Source organism: Moschus berezovskii, chromosome 12 (genome assembly GCF_049115385.1).
Source record: "Moschus berezovskii isolate FMDL1 chromosome 12, NW_MosBer_1.0, whole genome shotgun sequence".
Lineage (NCBI taxonomy): Eukaryota > Metazoa > Chordata > Mammalia > Artiodactyla > Moschidae > Moschus > Moschus berezovskii.
Window position 1 is genome coordinate 15201299 of NC_142471.1, and position 14364 is coordinate 15215662.

At 41.4% G+C, this 14364-nt stretch overlaps 1 protein-coding gene across 4 annotated transcripts in view; it reads right to left on the bottom strand.

Annotated features, from left to right (window-relative positions):
• Positions 1–14364, bottom strand: part of FAM13C (family with sequence similarity 13 member C) — a 147485-nt gene that overhangs the window by 62893 nt on the left and 70228 nt on the right. For all 4 annotated transcript variants that reach the window (XM_055425679.2, XM_055425678.2, XM_055425677.2 and 1 more), the window contains one exon: positions 3858–3915. In XM_055425679.2, the coding sequence (XP_055281654.2) occupies positions 3858–3915 (58 nt within the window). The remainder of the gene's footprint in view (positions 1–3857; positions 3916–14364) is intronic.

The window sequence follows — 14364 nt, forward strand, 5'->3', positions numbered from 1 at the left end:
GACTAGGACGTGGAGAGGGAAAACAGCATTTTTTCTCATTTTATTCTTCAAGCAACTTTTTGAACTATCAACTGCTTAATGATTATATAGACAGGGATAAATAAAACCAAGGATTATGGTGAATTAGACTTTGACAGATCTCAAGTCGAGAATATTTTCCAATCAAGATACAGGACACCACAACAAATAAAACCTCCTTATGTATTATAGAGGCAGATAATTTCCAACCAGGATCCAGGGCACCCCAACAAATAAAATCTCCAGATGTCACACAGAGGCAGAGTTGGAAAGCTCAGGTCAATGCCAGAATGGACACAATCAGTTTTCCAGAAACCAACTCCTATAGTACAGTCCCAGAGACACCAAAGCTCATGGAGTGGAGAGGCAAATCCTATTGAGAGACCCATGGTCAAAAACTGGGAGCTTGAGACTGGCAGAAGAAAAGTGAGGCTGGCAGGAATTAAATGTATACTCATCCCAGTGAAAATGAGAAGTGAGTTTTTCAGTTCACTGGGAAGCGATCAGGAATACACACACAGATGGATGCTCACAGGTAGCCACTTGACATCATGTATTACCTTACTGTACAGAGGACAGCTCAGGTCAACTACTAGCTCTGGAATCAAATACAGTGGAGCCTCATCTGAGCAAGTGGAATTAAGAAGCTTAAGAAGTAGTTACGAAATACCAGATGTGAACTTTGTAGAAAATACAGTAACACCTTAAAATTGTTACAACCAACAGTTACAACATTCAGTTCAGTTCAGTTCAGTCGCTCAGTCATGACCGACTCTTCGCGACCCCATGAATCGCAGCACGCCAGGCCTCCCTGTCCATCACCAACTCCCGGAGTTCACTCAAACTCATGTCCACAGAGTCGGTGATGCCATCCAGCCATCTCATTCTCTGTTGTCCCCTTCTCCTCCTGCTCACAATCCCTCCCAGCATCAGAGTCTTTTCCAGTGAGTCAACTCATTGCATGAGGTGGCCAAAGTATTGGAGTTTCAACTTTAGCATCAGTCCTTCCAATGAACACCCAGGATTGATCTCCTTTAGAATGGACTGGTTGGATCTCCTTGCAGTCCAAGGGACTCTCAAGAGTCTTCTCCAGCACCACAGTTAGGGTCCACAAAAACATCTGGAAAATATTTGTGGACTATGCTTCTTACGAAGCTCAAGAAACTCATTTTGGGGGGATTTCCCTGGTTGTCCAGTGGTTAAGACTTTGCCTTTCAATGCAAGGGGGTGCAGGTTCGATCCCTGGTTGGGATACTAATATCCCACATGCCTTGCGGCCAAAAAACCAAAACATAAAACAGAATCAGTGTAACAAATTCAAGAAAGACTTAAGAAAAGAAACCTTTTTTTGTTCCTTTAGACTTACAAGTTAGAATGGAAGAGAGCAGATATGGAACTAGTGAGTTCTTTTAAAGAACTGGAAGGCTGTGTTCTGGTGTTCTGGAGGGGATAGTGTATAAACAAAAGGGGCAAAGAGCAGTGAAGACAGTTAACGCAACACAACACTCTTCCTTACACCTCCACTCAGAGATGAGACGGCGAACGCAACACAACACTCTTCCTGACATTTCCACTCAGAGATGGAAGGAATACTCCTATAAAACATCAAATGAGACGAAAGATAGTTCTTTTAAAAAGTTACAACTAGTAGCAACTGGTCATGAGTCAAAAACTAGAAACAACCATACAAGGGGTTACAGCAAGGAGAATCCAAGTTAAAACTACACACCAAACATATACGCATCTCACACATACTACTGAGTAAATGAAGCCAGACACCAAAGAGCATATACAGTCCATGTATATACAGTTCAAAACAAACAAAAAGACAAAACAAATCTACTTAAGTCCAAAGAATAGTTATCGTTCTAGGGGAAGAGTGATTGTAAAGAATTAAATAAGGGTGCCTGGGATGCTAACAATGTTCTGTTTCTTGATGCTGGCTACACACTTTGTGAGTATTCATCCAGCTGTACACTTACAATATGTACACTTTTCTATATGTATTTTCTATTTGCATTAAAAATACTAAAGTAGTATCTCCCATCTGTATTCCATAAAACTATGTTGCCGAAAGAAATATTATTATGGGGTTCTTCCATAAGAGAGTTTGGCAGTCTCTAAGATTAGGAAAAGCTAGGGAAGATCAAGTTTAACATTTCCATTCTACAGGATGTCTTCCTCAATGAGTTTGAATGAGTCAGTTCTCCTGGCATGGCTTTGGACCATGAGCTGCTTCTGTTCAAGTTTCCTCAGTGTGTGTTCCTCGGGTTTCCTTCAGCCCCTAATTCATAATTACAACATGATCTGCACATATGATTTACTCCCTTACTAGAACAATTCCACTTGAACACACACTGTTATCAAGTCTGGGTCAGCAGCACCAGTTTTCTCATGCAAGAGCCCACGTTTACAATATGGTGCTGACTGCTCTTTCAGAGGCCTGTCTTCATTCAGCACTCCTGTACCCGTGTAATCTCAGGGCAGTGAACTGGCACATTTCATGTAATGGGCAAATACAGTATAGTGAAGGAATACAGAAAAGCAGATTTTCATATAGAGCTTTGAGCAATTGTGATCTGAGAACTGCTCAAGTAATCTTAGCATTCTCATGGGGCTCCAGCTCACGAATCAGAGTTTCTCCCATAAACTTGAAACCTATCACAAGCTGACTCGTACAATCACTTCATTTTTCTGTTCACTTATGTCAAGACAAATAAGTGCTTCTTTACAACTAGCATTTTGCTTAGTTCCCAGTGGGGTAAACAGCTATGTTCATTGATTCAAGCTCTTGCCTCTTCTCTCTCAAACTTTTTTTTCACTCTTCTTACCACAAGTGAGATTGTGGAATCTGAAGCCTGTCACTATGCACAAAAGAATAACAAGCAGGGATCTGTGTTATCCTTAGGACACTGTCCACAACTTCAGTAATTCACTTAACTGGCTTTAATTAGAAACCCAGTTTACCTCTAGTTATTCATTTATGCCAGGTTCAACAGTTTAAAGAAAAATATAATCACCTAAGTTCAATTAATTGTCTTTTTTTAGAGACAGAGGAGAGATGGCACCAAATGACAAACAAACAATTTGCCTAAAACCCATCATTTCTCTTCTTGGCTTATGAACATCAAGTTTCTACATTCTTTCTTGACATGATCCTAATCAGATATAACACCCACTTTTCCTTTATTATACAATGGGACAAGAGAAATTAGAGTATTCCAAATCAATGACTAAAGTGAAGGCATTCACAAAAAAAGGGACCCTAATTATATTATAACGATTTCCAGTGGGAGAATTAAATTAAATATTTCAAAGAAAATCTAGAACAAACATTAACAATGTGATGTCCAGTTCAGTAAGAAACCACTTGAATTGGAAAATATGGCCTCAATGTCTCAAAGTTTATTAGAAGACCATTTTGCAACACCAAGCTGTATCATGCACTGAGGAAAAATAGTAAGCAAGATCATATTTGAGACTGAAAAAGGGATTACAAAAAGCAGGAGAGGAAGATAAAATTAAGCGAAAATTTTATAAATGTTAACTCTCAGAGCCATAGTACAATCCTGAAGCAAAGTTGAAAGAAGTGTAATGAAATGACTGCTGGACTTGGTTTTGGTCCAAGACACAGTGATTAGTCTTGCAAATAATATTTTAAATATATTTGCTCCAAAGCAAGGGGAAACAGTACCCAAAGCACTGCACGGAAAATAAGTTTGCTTAAGAGCAAGAATATTTACAGTTTTAACCAGGATGAATGTCTAGTACAAGGAAAAAGAATAATACATTTCATGATTGGCTAATTCATTCATAAAAAACACAATGAGCGCACCTACCTCATGCAAGTCCTGCTGAGTTTCATCCTTTGGCCAAATAGCAGCCCTCTGTTCTATTCTGTAAGATACAAAGAAAAAGTATTGCCATTTTAAAGAAACTTTTCAACAATGCACATTTGTTGCAGATTTGGCCATCCCTGTTAAAAACCCTCAGAGGTGTCCCACTGCCTGAAGAGCAAGATCCATTCTCCTTATAATGGTCTGTAACACATTACAGGAGTACGTCAAGGCTGTATATTGTCACCTTGCTTATGTAACTTATATGCAGAGTACATCATGAAGAACGCTGGGCTGGAAGAAGCACAAGCTGGAATCAAGATTGTTGGGAGAAATATCAATAACCTCAGATATGCAGATGACACTACCCTTATGGCAGAAAGTGAAGAGGAACTCAAAAGCCTCTTGATGAAAGTGAAAGAAGAGAGTGAAAAGGTTGGCTTGAAGCTAAACATTCAGAAAACAAAGATCATGGCATCTGGTCCCATCACTTCATGGGAAATAGATGGAAAAACAGTGGAAACAGTGTCAGACTTTATTTTTTGGGGATCCAAAATCACTGCAGATGCTGATTGCAGCCATGAAATTAAAAGACGCTTACTCCTTGGAAGGAAAGTTATGACCAACCTTGATAGTATATTAAAAAGCAGAGACATTACTTTGCCAACAAAGGTCCGTCTAGTCAAGGCAATGGTTTTTCCTGTGGTCATGTATGGATGTGAGAATTGGACTGTGAAGAAAGCTGATCACTGAAGAATTGATGCTTATGAACTGTGGTGTTGGAGAAGACTCTTGAGAGTCCCTTGGACTGCAAGGAGATCCAACCAGTCCATTCTAAAGGAGATCAATCCTGGGTGTTCATTGGAAGGACTGATGCTAAAGCTGAAACTCCAATACTTTGGCCACCTCATGCAACGAGTTGACTCACTGGAAAAGACTCTGATGCTGGGAAGGGTTGGGGACGGGAGGGGACAGGGACGACAGAGAATGAGATGGCTGGATGGCATCACCGACTCTGTGAACATGAGTTTGAGTGAACTCCGGGAGTTGGTGATGGACAGGGAGGCCTGGCGTGCTGTGATTCATGGGGTCGCGGAGAGTCGGACATGACTGAGCGACTGAACTGAACTGAACACATTACAATGTTTGAACTCGGCCAGTCTTTCTGTCCCACCTCCTGCCACGCTCACCTTGTCCCCTAACCTCCAGCCTCTCTGGCCTTCTGTTTCTTGAACACACAGTGCTGGTTCCTTGTTCAAATCTTCACACTTGCTGTCCCCCTAGATTTTCACAGAGCTGACTCTGCCTAGCATGGATCATCAGCTCAGCTCCGGTGTCACCTCCCAATGAGTCCCTGCTAATCTCTCTTTTTTTTTTTTTTCCTGCTAATCTCTCTAATCAAACTATCCCTCCCCTTCAGTCTTTTTTTTTTTTAAATTTATTTATTTTAATTGGAGGCTAATTACTTTACATTATTGTATTGGTTTTGCCATACATTGACATGAATCTACTAACGCATATATATGGAATTTAGAAAGATGATAATGATAACCCTGTATACGAGACAGCAAAAGAGACACAGATGTATAGAACAGTCTTTTGGACTCTGTGGGAGAGGGCGAGGGTGGGATGATTTGGGAGAATGGCACTGAAACATGTATATTATCATACGTGAAACAAATCGGCAGTCCAGGTTCAATGCATGACACAGGATGCTCAGGGCTGGTGTACTGGGATGTCCCCTTCAGTCTTTAACTCACTGCTTTTAGATTTTCTTCATAGCGCTTCTCACTGCCTAAAGTTATGCTGCTTATTTGCATTTCCACATTAAAATGTAAGCTCCAAGAAATCAGTGACTCCATTTTATACACTGCTGAATCCTCCAACTGTGGTGTTGGAGAAGACTCTTGAGAGTCCTTTGGACTGCAAGGAGATCCAACCAGTCCATTCTAAAGGAGATCAATCCTGGGTGTTCATTGGAAGGACAGATGCTAAAGCTGAAACTCCAATACTTTGGCCACCTCATGCGACGAGTTGACTCACTGGAAAAGACTCTGATGCTGGGAAGGGTTGGGGGCGGGAGGAGAAAGGGACGACAGAGAATGAGATGGCTGGATGGCATCACTGACTCTGTGGACATGAGTTTGAGTGAAGTTTGAGTGAGTTGGTGATGGACAGGGAGGCCTGGCGTGCTGTGATTCATGGGGTTGCGGAGAGTCAGACATGACTGAGCGACTGAACTGAATCCTCCAAGTCCAGTACAAATGCAGTATTTTTATGATCAAATGTGATCTGATACAGTTGTTACAGAAAGATACCATTTGTTCATTGAAGACAGCTTTTGGAAATCCCACTCTATCACTTACCCAACAAAATAAATGCTATAGCAATTGCTGTGTAACAAATCAAAGCCAGGTTTTGCACTTCAGTTTCCAACTGAAGAAAAAAGACTTTAAGGCAAATCTACTCCGAATAAATTTTTTTAAGTTTAAAAACAAACAACAAATAACAAAACTCCACTACTGGCAGATGCTTAGCTCCAAAACATGATTCATCAAGTGCTATGGTCCAATAGCGTCTATTACATAACATTCAAGATTTTCTGCAGCATTTTGCAAGCTATTATACAATAAGTATATTAAATTATAGTTATTATCTTTATTAAAAGGCCAGATATCTTAAGGAATAAAAGCTGTAGTCAGTGTTAAGTCATTTACAAAAAGATTTATTTTGGGACAGAATTATTTACAATTACTATTCTGCTTTGGTTTGAGTTCTGAAGAAAGTATATATGTACTCTGAATGGTCATCTAGATGAATGATGCACATTTAGAAATGCCACAAGTGTAACACCTTCAAAATATTCTTAAGAACGAAAATTTCTTTCACTCCATGAGTATTGCTAACTGTGCAAACAATTTACTTCAAATGAGAAAAAGGAGGAGATGGAAAAACAGAATTTGATGGTCACACTGATGTTGACCATGTCTGCACAAATATCCCTCCTGGGTATAAGACAAGATTAAGGGTCCCAACCATGAGTCCATGGAGAGACGGAGCAGGTGAGACAAGAAAGTGAGGAAGAAAACACTGGCACACCAATCCTCTGCCCGTCAGTTGCCTGAGACACAAACAGTGACTCCAAGGCTTCAGAAAATACACAGCAGCTTTTTCCTGCAAAACGAGAGAAACCCTCTTCGGGACAGGCATGAAGCTGGCCTATCCAAGAACATCTAAAATTATGGATGGCTCATAACCTCTCTGTAACCTAAAGTGGTTCTCAAACTATGTTTCTATGGAGTTATGGTAGAACCGGAAAGAAATGGAAGAGTTGTGTTTGCTAATGGAAGGAGTTTTTATCAGTTCTCAACCATTAATTTCCGCTCTGATGCCAGCAGATGGGGAAAAAAATTACAAGGGAGCAAACAGTAATGGAAGAAAGAAGAAATAAGAGTTGGTTTAAAATATATAGTATACATTATTGAGATGCAGGCAACAGCTACATGTAATGCATTCTCATAACCTTCCAAGAAAACTACTTGTCATCTCCAGATAAACCCCAGATCGAGTTTGAGAACTGTGGTCTAAATATCAAAGATGCTTTAGTAGTCATCTGAAGGTCCCTTGTGTGACTTGGACAGTGTTCTGGAAATGAGAATCAATGAGCAGCCCTCTAGGCCTTTAGGAAACTTAGAGTCTAGTGAATTCGGAAGCAGAGAATAAAATTAATTAGAACCCAGCCTCGAGGCTTTCATAAATCAAGAAATGAGGACACGGGAGCTGATATTAGAATGGTGGAGAGGAGATGGGGAGGCAGAGACAGATGAAAGAAACATTTTTAGTGAGAACACCACCGAGGTCTTGGATGTATATTGAAAGTGCTGAATGAAGGAATGGGGTAATGAGACAGAAAAATAGGTCGTTTTGGAGGGGAGAGCAGGTAGGATGCATGAAGAAAGGCAATTCATGAATTTTTACTTAGATATTTGAAGCTTGAAGCCAGGATGAAATAGGGAAGTGCAAGTACCAGAACAGGGCTGTACCAGAACAGGGCTCACCCAGCACAGGGCACTTGGCAGTGTGTTCTGGAGGGTGAGGGCAGTGGTAGCAGTGATGCACATGGTCCCAGACTGTGCATCAGTTTTTCACGGTGTGGCCAGAGCCGAGCACACTGCCTGGCACATGGCACACACTCCATGCCTTTTGGATGGATGAAGTGAGAAAGAAACAGAAAGACCCAGACCTGAGAATGACTTCCGGATCTACCACTTAAACTTGGTGTGGGTACTCATGGGCAAGATATTAACCTCTCTCACGCTCAGTTTCTTCATCTGTCAAGTGAAGATGACATCAGGTACATCACAGGATAATTCAGGATGTGAAGGACAGCTCAGGAAAACCATTTATAGCAACTGGTAGGTGTATTAAATGTAACACATGAACTCTTTAACCAAACGTAAAAAACATAACAGAATTATAAATGACAATAATGAAATGTCATAATTAAAAAAAAATAATTGAAGCTTTGTGAGTAAATAACCTGAAAGAGATAAAAGCTGAGTCATACTTATTCAGGGCCACTGGGCAGCTATCTGGCAGCTGGGGCACAGGAGGAAGAACCATTAAGAAAACACAGATGCATGACTAAGGAGATAAGAAGCCAACGAAGACAGCAATTTAAACAGTGAAGAAAAAAGAGGACACAAGAAAGAAGAGCATCAAGAAGAGTCTTACAGGAATATTACTCTTTTAAAAGAGGAATTAAAAACAATGAAATAATGTCACTTGCAGCAACGTGGATAGACCTAGAGACTGGTAAAGTAAGTCAAAAAGATGAATACAATATGATAACTCTTTATGTGGAATTTATAATATAAGAGAAATGAACACATCTACAAAACAGAGAAACATCACAGATATAGAGAAAAGACTTGTAGTTGTCAGGGGTGGGGGTGGGGAGAGAGGGATTGGAAATCTGGGATTAGTAGATGCAAACTATATATATACATAGGATGGATAAGCAACAAGGTTCCACTGCTTTACATGGGGAACTGTATTCAGTAACCTGTGATAAACCACAAGGGAAAAGAATATAAAAAACAATGATACCATACGTGTATCAGACTCACTATGCTGTACAGCATAGTCCATACTGGTCATAGCAAACTCCCTCTTCCAACAACACAAGAGATGACTCTACCAGATGGTCAGTGCCATTCAGACTGATTATATTCTTTGCAGCCAAAGACAGAGAAGCTCTATACAGTCAGCAAACACAAGATCAGGAGCTGAATGTGGCTCAGATCATGAACTGCTTATTGCCAAATTCAGACTTAAATTGAAGAAAGTAGGGAAAATCACTAGACCAGTCAGGTATGACCTAAATCAAATCCCTTATGATTATACAGTAGAAGTGACAAATAGATTTAAGGGATTAGATCCGACAGAGGACCTAAGAACTATGGAAGGAGGTTCGGGACATTGAACAGGAAACAATGATCAAAACCATCCCTAAGAAAAAGAAAAACAAAAAGGCAAAATGGTTGTCTGAGGAGGCCTTACAAATAGCTGAAAAAAGAAAAGAAGCAAAAGACAAAGGAGAAAAGGAAAGATATACCCATCTGAATGCAGAGTTCCAAAGAATAGCAAGGAGAAAAGAAAGCCTTCTTAAGTGAACACTGCAAAAAATAGAAGAAAACAATAGAATGGGAAAGACTATAGATCTCTTCAAGAATATTAGAGATACCAAGGGAACATTTCATGCAAAGATGGGCACAATAAAGGATATAAATGGTATGGACCTAACAGAAGCAGAAGATATTAAGAAGAGGTGGCAAGAATACACAGAACTATACAAAAAAGACCTTAACAACTTGGATAACCACAATGGTGTGATCACTCACCTAGATCAGACATCTTGGAATGTGAAGTCAAGTGGACCTTAGGAAGCATTACTATGAACAAAGATAGTGGAGGTGATGGAATTCCAGTTGAGCTATTTCAAATCTTAAAAGATGATGCTGTGAAAGTGTTGCGCTCAATATGCCAGCAAATTTGGAAAACTCAGCAGTGGCCACGGGACTGGAAAAGGTCAGTTTTCATTCCAATCCCAAAGAAGGGCAAGGCTAAAGAAAGCTCAAACTACCGCACAATTGTACTCATCTCACACACTAGTGAAGTAATGCTCAAAATTCTCCAAGCTAGGCTTAAACAGTATGTGAACTGAGAACTTCCAGATGTACAAGCTGGATTTAGAAAAGCAGAGGAACCAGAGCTCAAATTGCCAACATCTGCAGAGTCACAGAAAAAGCAAGAGAATTCTAGAACAGCATCTATTTCTCCTTCATTGACTAAGCTAAAGCCTTTCACTGTGTGTATCACACCAAAATGTGGAAAATTCTTAAACAGATGGGAATACTAGACCACCTGACCTACCTCCCAAGAAACCTGTATGTGGGTCAAAAAGCAACAATTAGAACCAGACATGGAATAATGGACTGGTTCAAAATTGGGAAAGGAGTACATCAAGGCTGTACATTGTTACCTGGTTTATTTAACTTATATGCAGAGTACATTATATGAAATGCTGGACTGCATGAAGCACAAGATGGAATCAAGATTGCCAGGAGAAACATCAATAACTTCAGACATGCATATGACACCACCTTTACGGCAGAAAGTGAAGAGGAAATAAAGAGCCTCTTGATGAAAGTGAAAGAGGAGAGTGAAAAAGTTGGCCTAAAACTCAACATTCAGAAAACTAAGATCATGGCATCCAGTCCCATCACTTCATAGCAAATAGATGGGGAATCAATGGACACAGTGTCAGACTTTATTTTCTTGGGCTCCAAAATCACTGCAAATGGTGACTGAAACCAGAAAATTAAAAGATGCTTGTTCCTTGGAAGAAATACTATAACAAACCTAGACAGCCTATTAAAAAGCAGGGACATCACCTTGTTGACAAAAGTCCTTATAGTCAAAGAGTCAAAGCTATGGTTTTTCCAGTAGTCATGTAGAGATGTGAGTGTTGGACCATAAGGAAGGCTGAGCATGGAAGAATTGATGCTTTCAAATTGTGGTGCTGGAGAAGACTCTTGAGAGTCCCTTGGCCTGAAAGGATATCAAACTAGTCAATCTTAAAGAAAATCCACCCTGAATATTCATTGGAAGGACTGATGATGAAGCTGACACTCCAATACTTTGGCCACCTGATGCAAAGAACTGCTGCTACCACTGCTGAGTCACTTCAGTCGTGTCCGACTCTGTGTGACCCCATAGACGGAAGCCCACCAGGCTCCCCCGTCCCTGGGATTCTCCAGGCAAGAACACAGGAGTGGGTTGCCATTTCCTTCTCCAATGTGTGAAAGTGAAAAGTGAAAGTGAAGTCACTCAGTCGTGTCCGACCCTTAGCGACCCCACGGACTGCAGCCTACCAGGTTCCTCCATCCATGGGATTTTCTAGACAAGAGTACTGGAGTGGCTTGCCAGTGCCTTCTCTGAATGCAAAGAACTAACTCATTGGAAAAGACCCAGATGCTGGGAAAGATTGAGGGCAGGAGGAGAAGGGGATGATAGAGGATGAGATCGTTGGATGGCATCAGTAAATCAATGGACATAAGTTTGAGCAAACTCCAGTAGTTGGTGAAGGACAGGGAAACCTGGTATCCGTGGGTTCGCAACGATTTGGAAACGTCTGAGCAACTGAACGACAACAATGCTGTACAGCAGACATTAAACACAACACTGTAAATCAGCTACACTGCAACAAAATACAAAAGAAGAGAAAAGCCTAACAGTTTCAGGGAAATGCCAGGCACTGTACTTATATTATTCCATCTAATCCTCATGGTAACCACAAGAGTTATTAGATTATTAGATCTACGTGACCCAATAGGACACAGATAAGGCAATTAAATAACTTTTTCCAGTCATTAAACAAACATCTATTAAACACCAAATTATGTCAAGTATTACTACTGCAGGTGTTGGGAATAAAGCAGTGAATAAACAAGTTTCTGCGTCAATGGAACTTACATTCTCACAGAAGCGGAGAGAACCTAAAGAAGTAAACCAGGGATCTGTGACGCACCAGATGCTAAATATGACTGAGAAAAAGAAAGCAAGGCCGGGAGAACAGGGTGTGCAGGAGGACTGCCCAAGCTCACGCTGCCGGAAAATCTCAACGTCATCCAGAGATAATGAAAATGAAAGTGGAGAAATAAAAAGGCCAGTGGATCAGAAGAGATAAAGGTCCTGGCAGATGAGGAAGCAGAAATGGAAGCTTCTCACGAGAGATATTTAACAATGAAAAGAGAAGAACCGGAACAGAAGCTAGGTATCTCAAATTCCCTTTTTCCTAAGACCTTTAAAGGTAGTGCTTGAAGCATGTACAATCCTGCCAACTCCAACACAGCCCTGCCCACCAGTCCAGGCCCAGGTAGTGGGAAACTGCAGCCTGGACTCTTCAGAGTCTGATTATGGCTCTCAGCACTGATGCCCCCAATCACCATTGCCCCCAACCCCAGCAGCCCCATCACCACTACTGCCATCACCACCTCCACCACTGCGACATGATGACCACTGCCATGACACAATTCAGAACGGCACTTTACGGAGGAACATAAAACAGCTGCGTGCTGACATTAAAGGGCATTTTCCTGGACTCTGTGACTACAAAACTGTGGCTCGCCCATGGAGGTGCAACTTTTCTACAATCTGTTGATGTTCCCTCACTCCTAGGACCCTAAAGCCTGTGCTTAGCCAGCCTGCAGGGTCATCCTGCAGTGACCGTCTCCTGGGAGGCAGACTGAAATTCAAAACAGCTAAGTGAACGAAGCATTAAGATGTTTTTCTTGGCCGATGGATAATGTCAAACCCGAAATGTGATAATTTGTGAAGAAGCAGTATTTTAGCATAATATGTTAGATTTATATCAACTTTCTGTAATTAAATTAGCAGACAAAAATGTTCCCTATCTCAGTAAAAAGCTTCCTCATCTATCCAAACTGCTGGTGGAAGACACCGAGAGTCATCTGACCCTCTCCTCTCTCTCCCTCAAGTCCAAAGGCCAAGCCGTTACCAAGTCTCCAGTTTCTTACCTCAAAGCACGTTTAATCAGTCCTCTCTCCCCCCCGCCACTACCTCAGGTCAAGTCACCATCACCTGTCTTCTGGGCGACCTTCCTGGTCTTACTACTTCTCCTCCACCTTCTCCAAACCACTGCCCACATGGCAACCTTGTCGCTAACTTTCTGCACACTTACAGATCAAAATATTTCAAACACCCTGTGACATCCTGAAGGAGTCGCATCTGTACACTTCTCCAAACCTGACTCATGCCAACCTCCTCCTCCACGCTCCTCTCCACCTCAGGCCATCACATGTGCTGCCCCTGTGTCCACGACACTCGTCCCTCTCCTCCTCCTCTCCTAGTAGCTCATGCAACCTCTAGATACCAGGCACCAATCAGGTCTCCCTTTCATGGGTCTCATTATGTTCTGATCTTTCACATCCGTCATGTAGCACATATCAGTCCCTAACTGTGAAAGTGAAAGTGAAGTCGCTGTCATGTCCAACTCTTTTTGCGATCCCATGGACTTCAGCCCACCAGGCTCCTCAGTCCATGGAATTTTCCAGGCAAGAGTACTGGAGTGGGTTGCCATTTCCTTCTCCAGGGGATCTTCCCAACTCAGGGATCGAACCCGGGTCTCCTGCACTGCAGGCAGACACTTTACTGTCTGAGCCACCACCTGCTGGTTCCCTAACTGTGTATCTGTCTAATTATTTAATTGTCTCTTTCTCAGGATGGTAATTTCCATGGGACAGGGATTATGTGAGGCTTGTTTAATGTTTTATCTTTAGAGCTAATCTTGGCATTTGGTACACAGTAGGCACTCACCAGTTTGCTAATAAAGGATTAGTTCCAGGGCTATGAGCTGCTGCCAATTCCGGTATATTTCTCAGTGTGTGAAATGATTAGGATAAAATTCACCCTCCCTCCTCCACCTGTAGCAGAGGGGGCTGACTCTTTTCCCCACGAGCAGACACATTTTTTGCTGAGGAGACCTGCTACAGATGAACAAGTGACTTTCTAACACACGTTTAGAAAATCTGGGCAGAAAGTAAAAGCAGAGCATCAAACACACTTTTCAGAGTGCTTCATAAAGAATTAGAATCCAAAAACTAAACAGTGCCCACCACGGGTCACATCTTAAGAACTCAAGATATTCCATTGCCTTGGATGAGCTTCTGTATCAGAAAACAACACAGGATACACTAATGTATACCCGATGACTGTCTGTGGGATGGATGGCTGTTGTTTCCTGAAACTCCTCTGAAAACAAAAGGTGTATCCCAAGAGGACACCCCTCTGAGCACAATATTCATTATATACAAACAATTACTCCATATACAGACACAGACAAGATGCCAAGAAATTCCAGTAATATTATTAGAAACAATAACAACCCTCAATACCAGCAAGTAAGAAGCTGTTTTCCCTGTGGGGT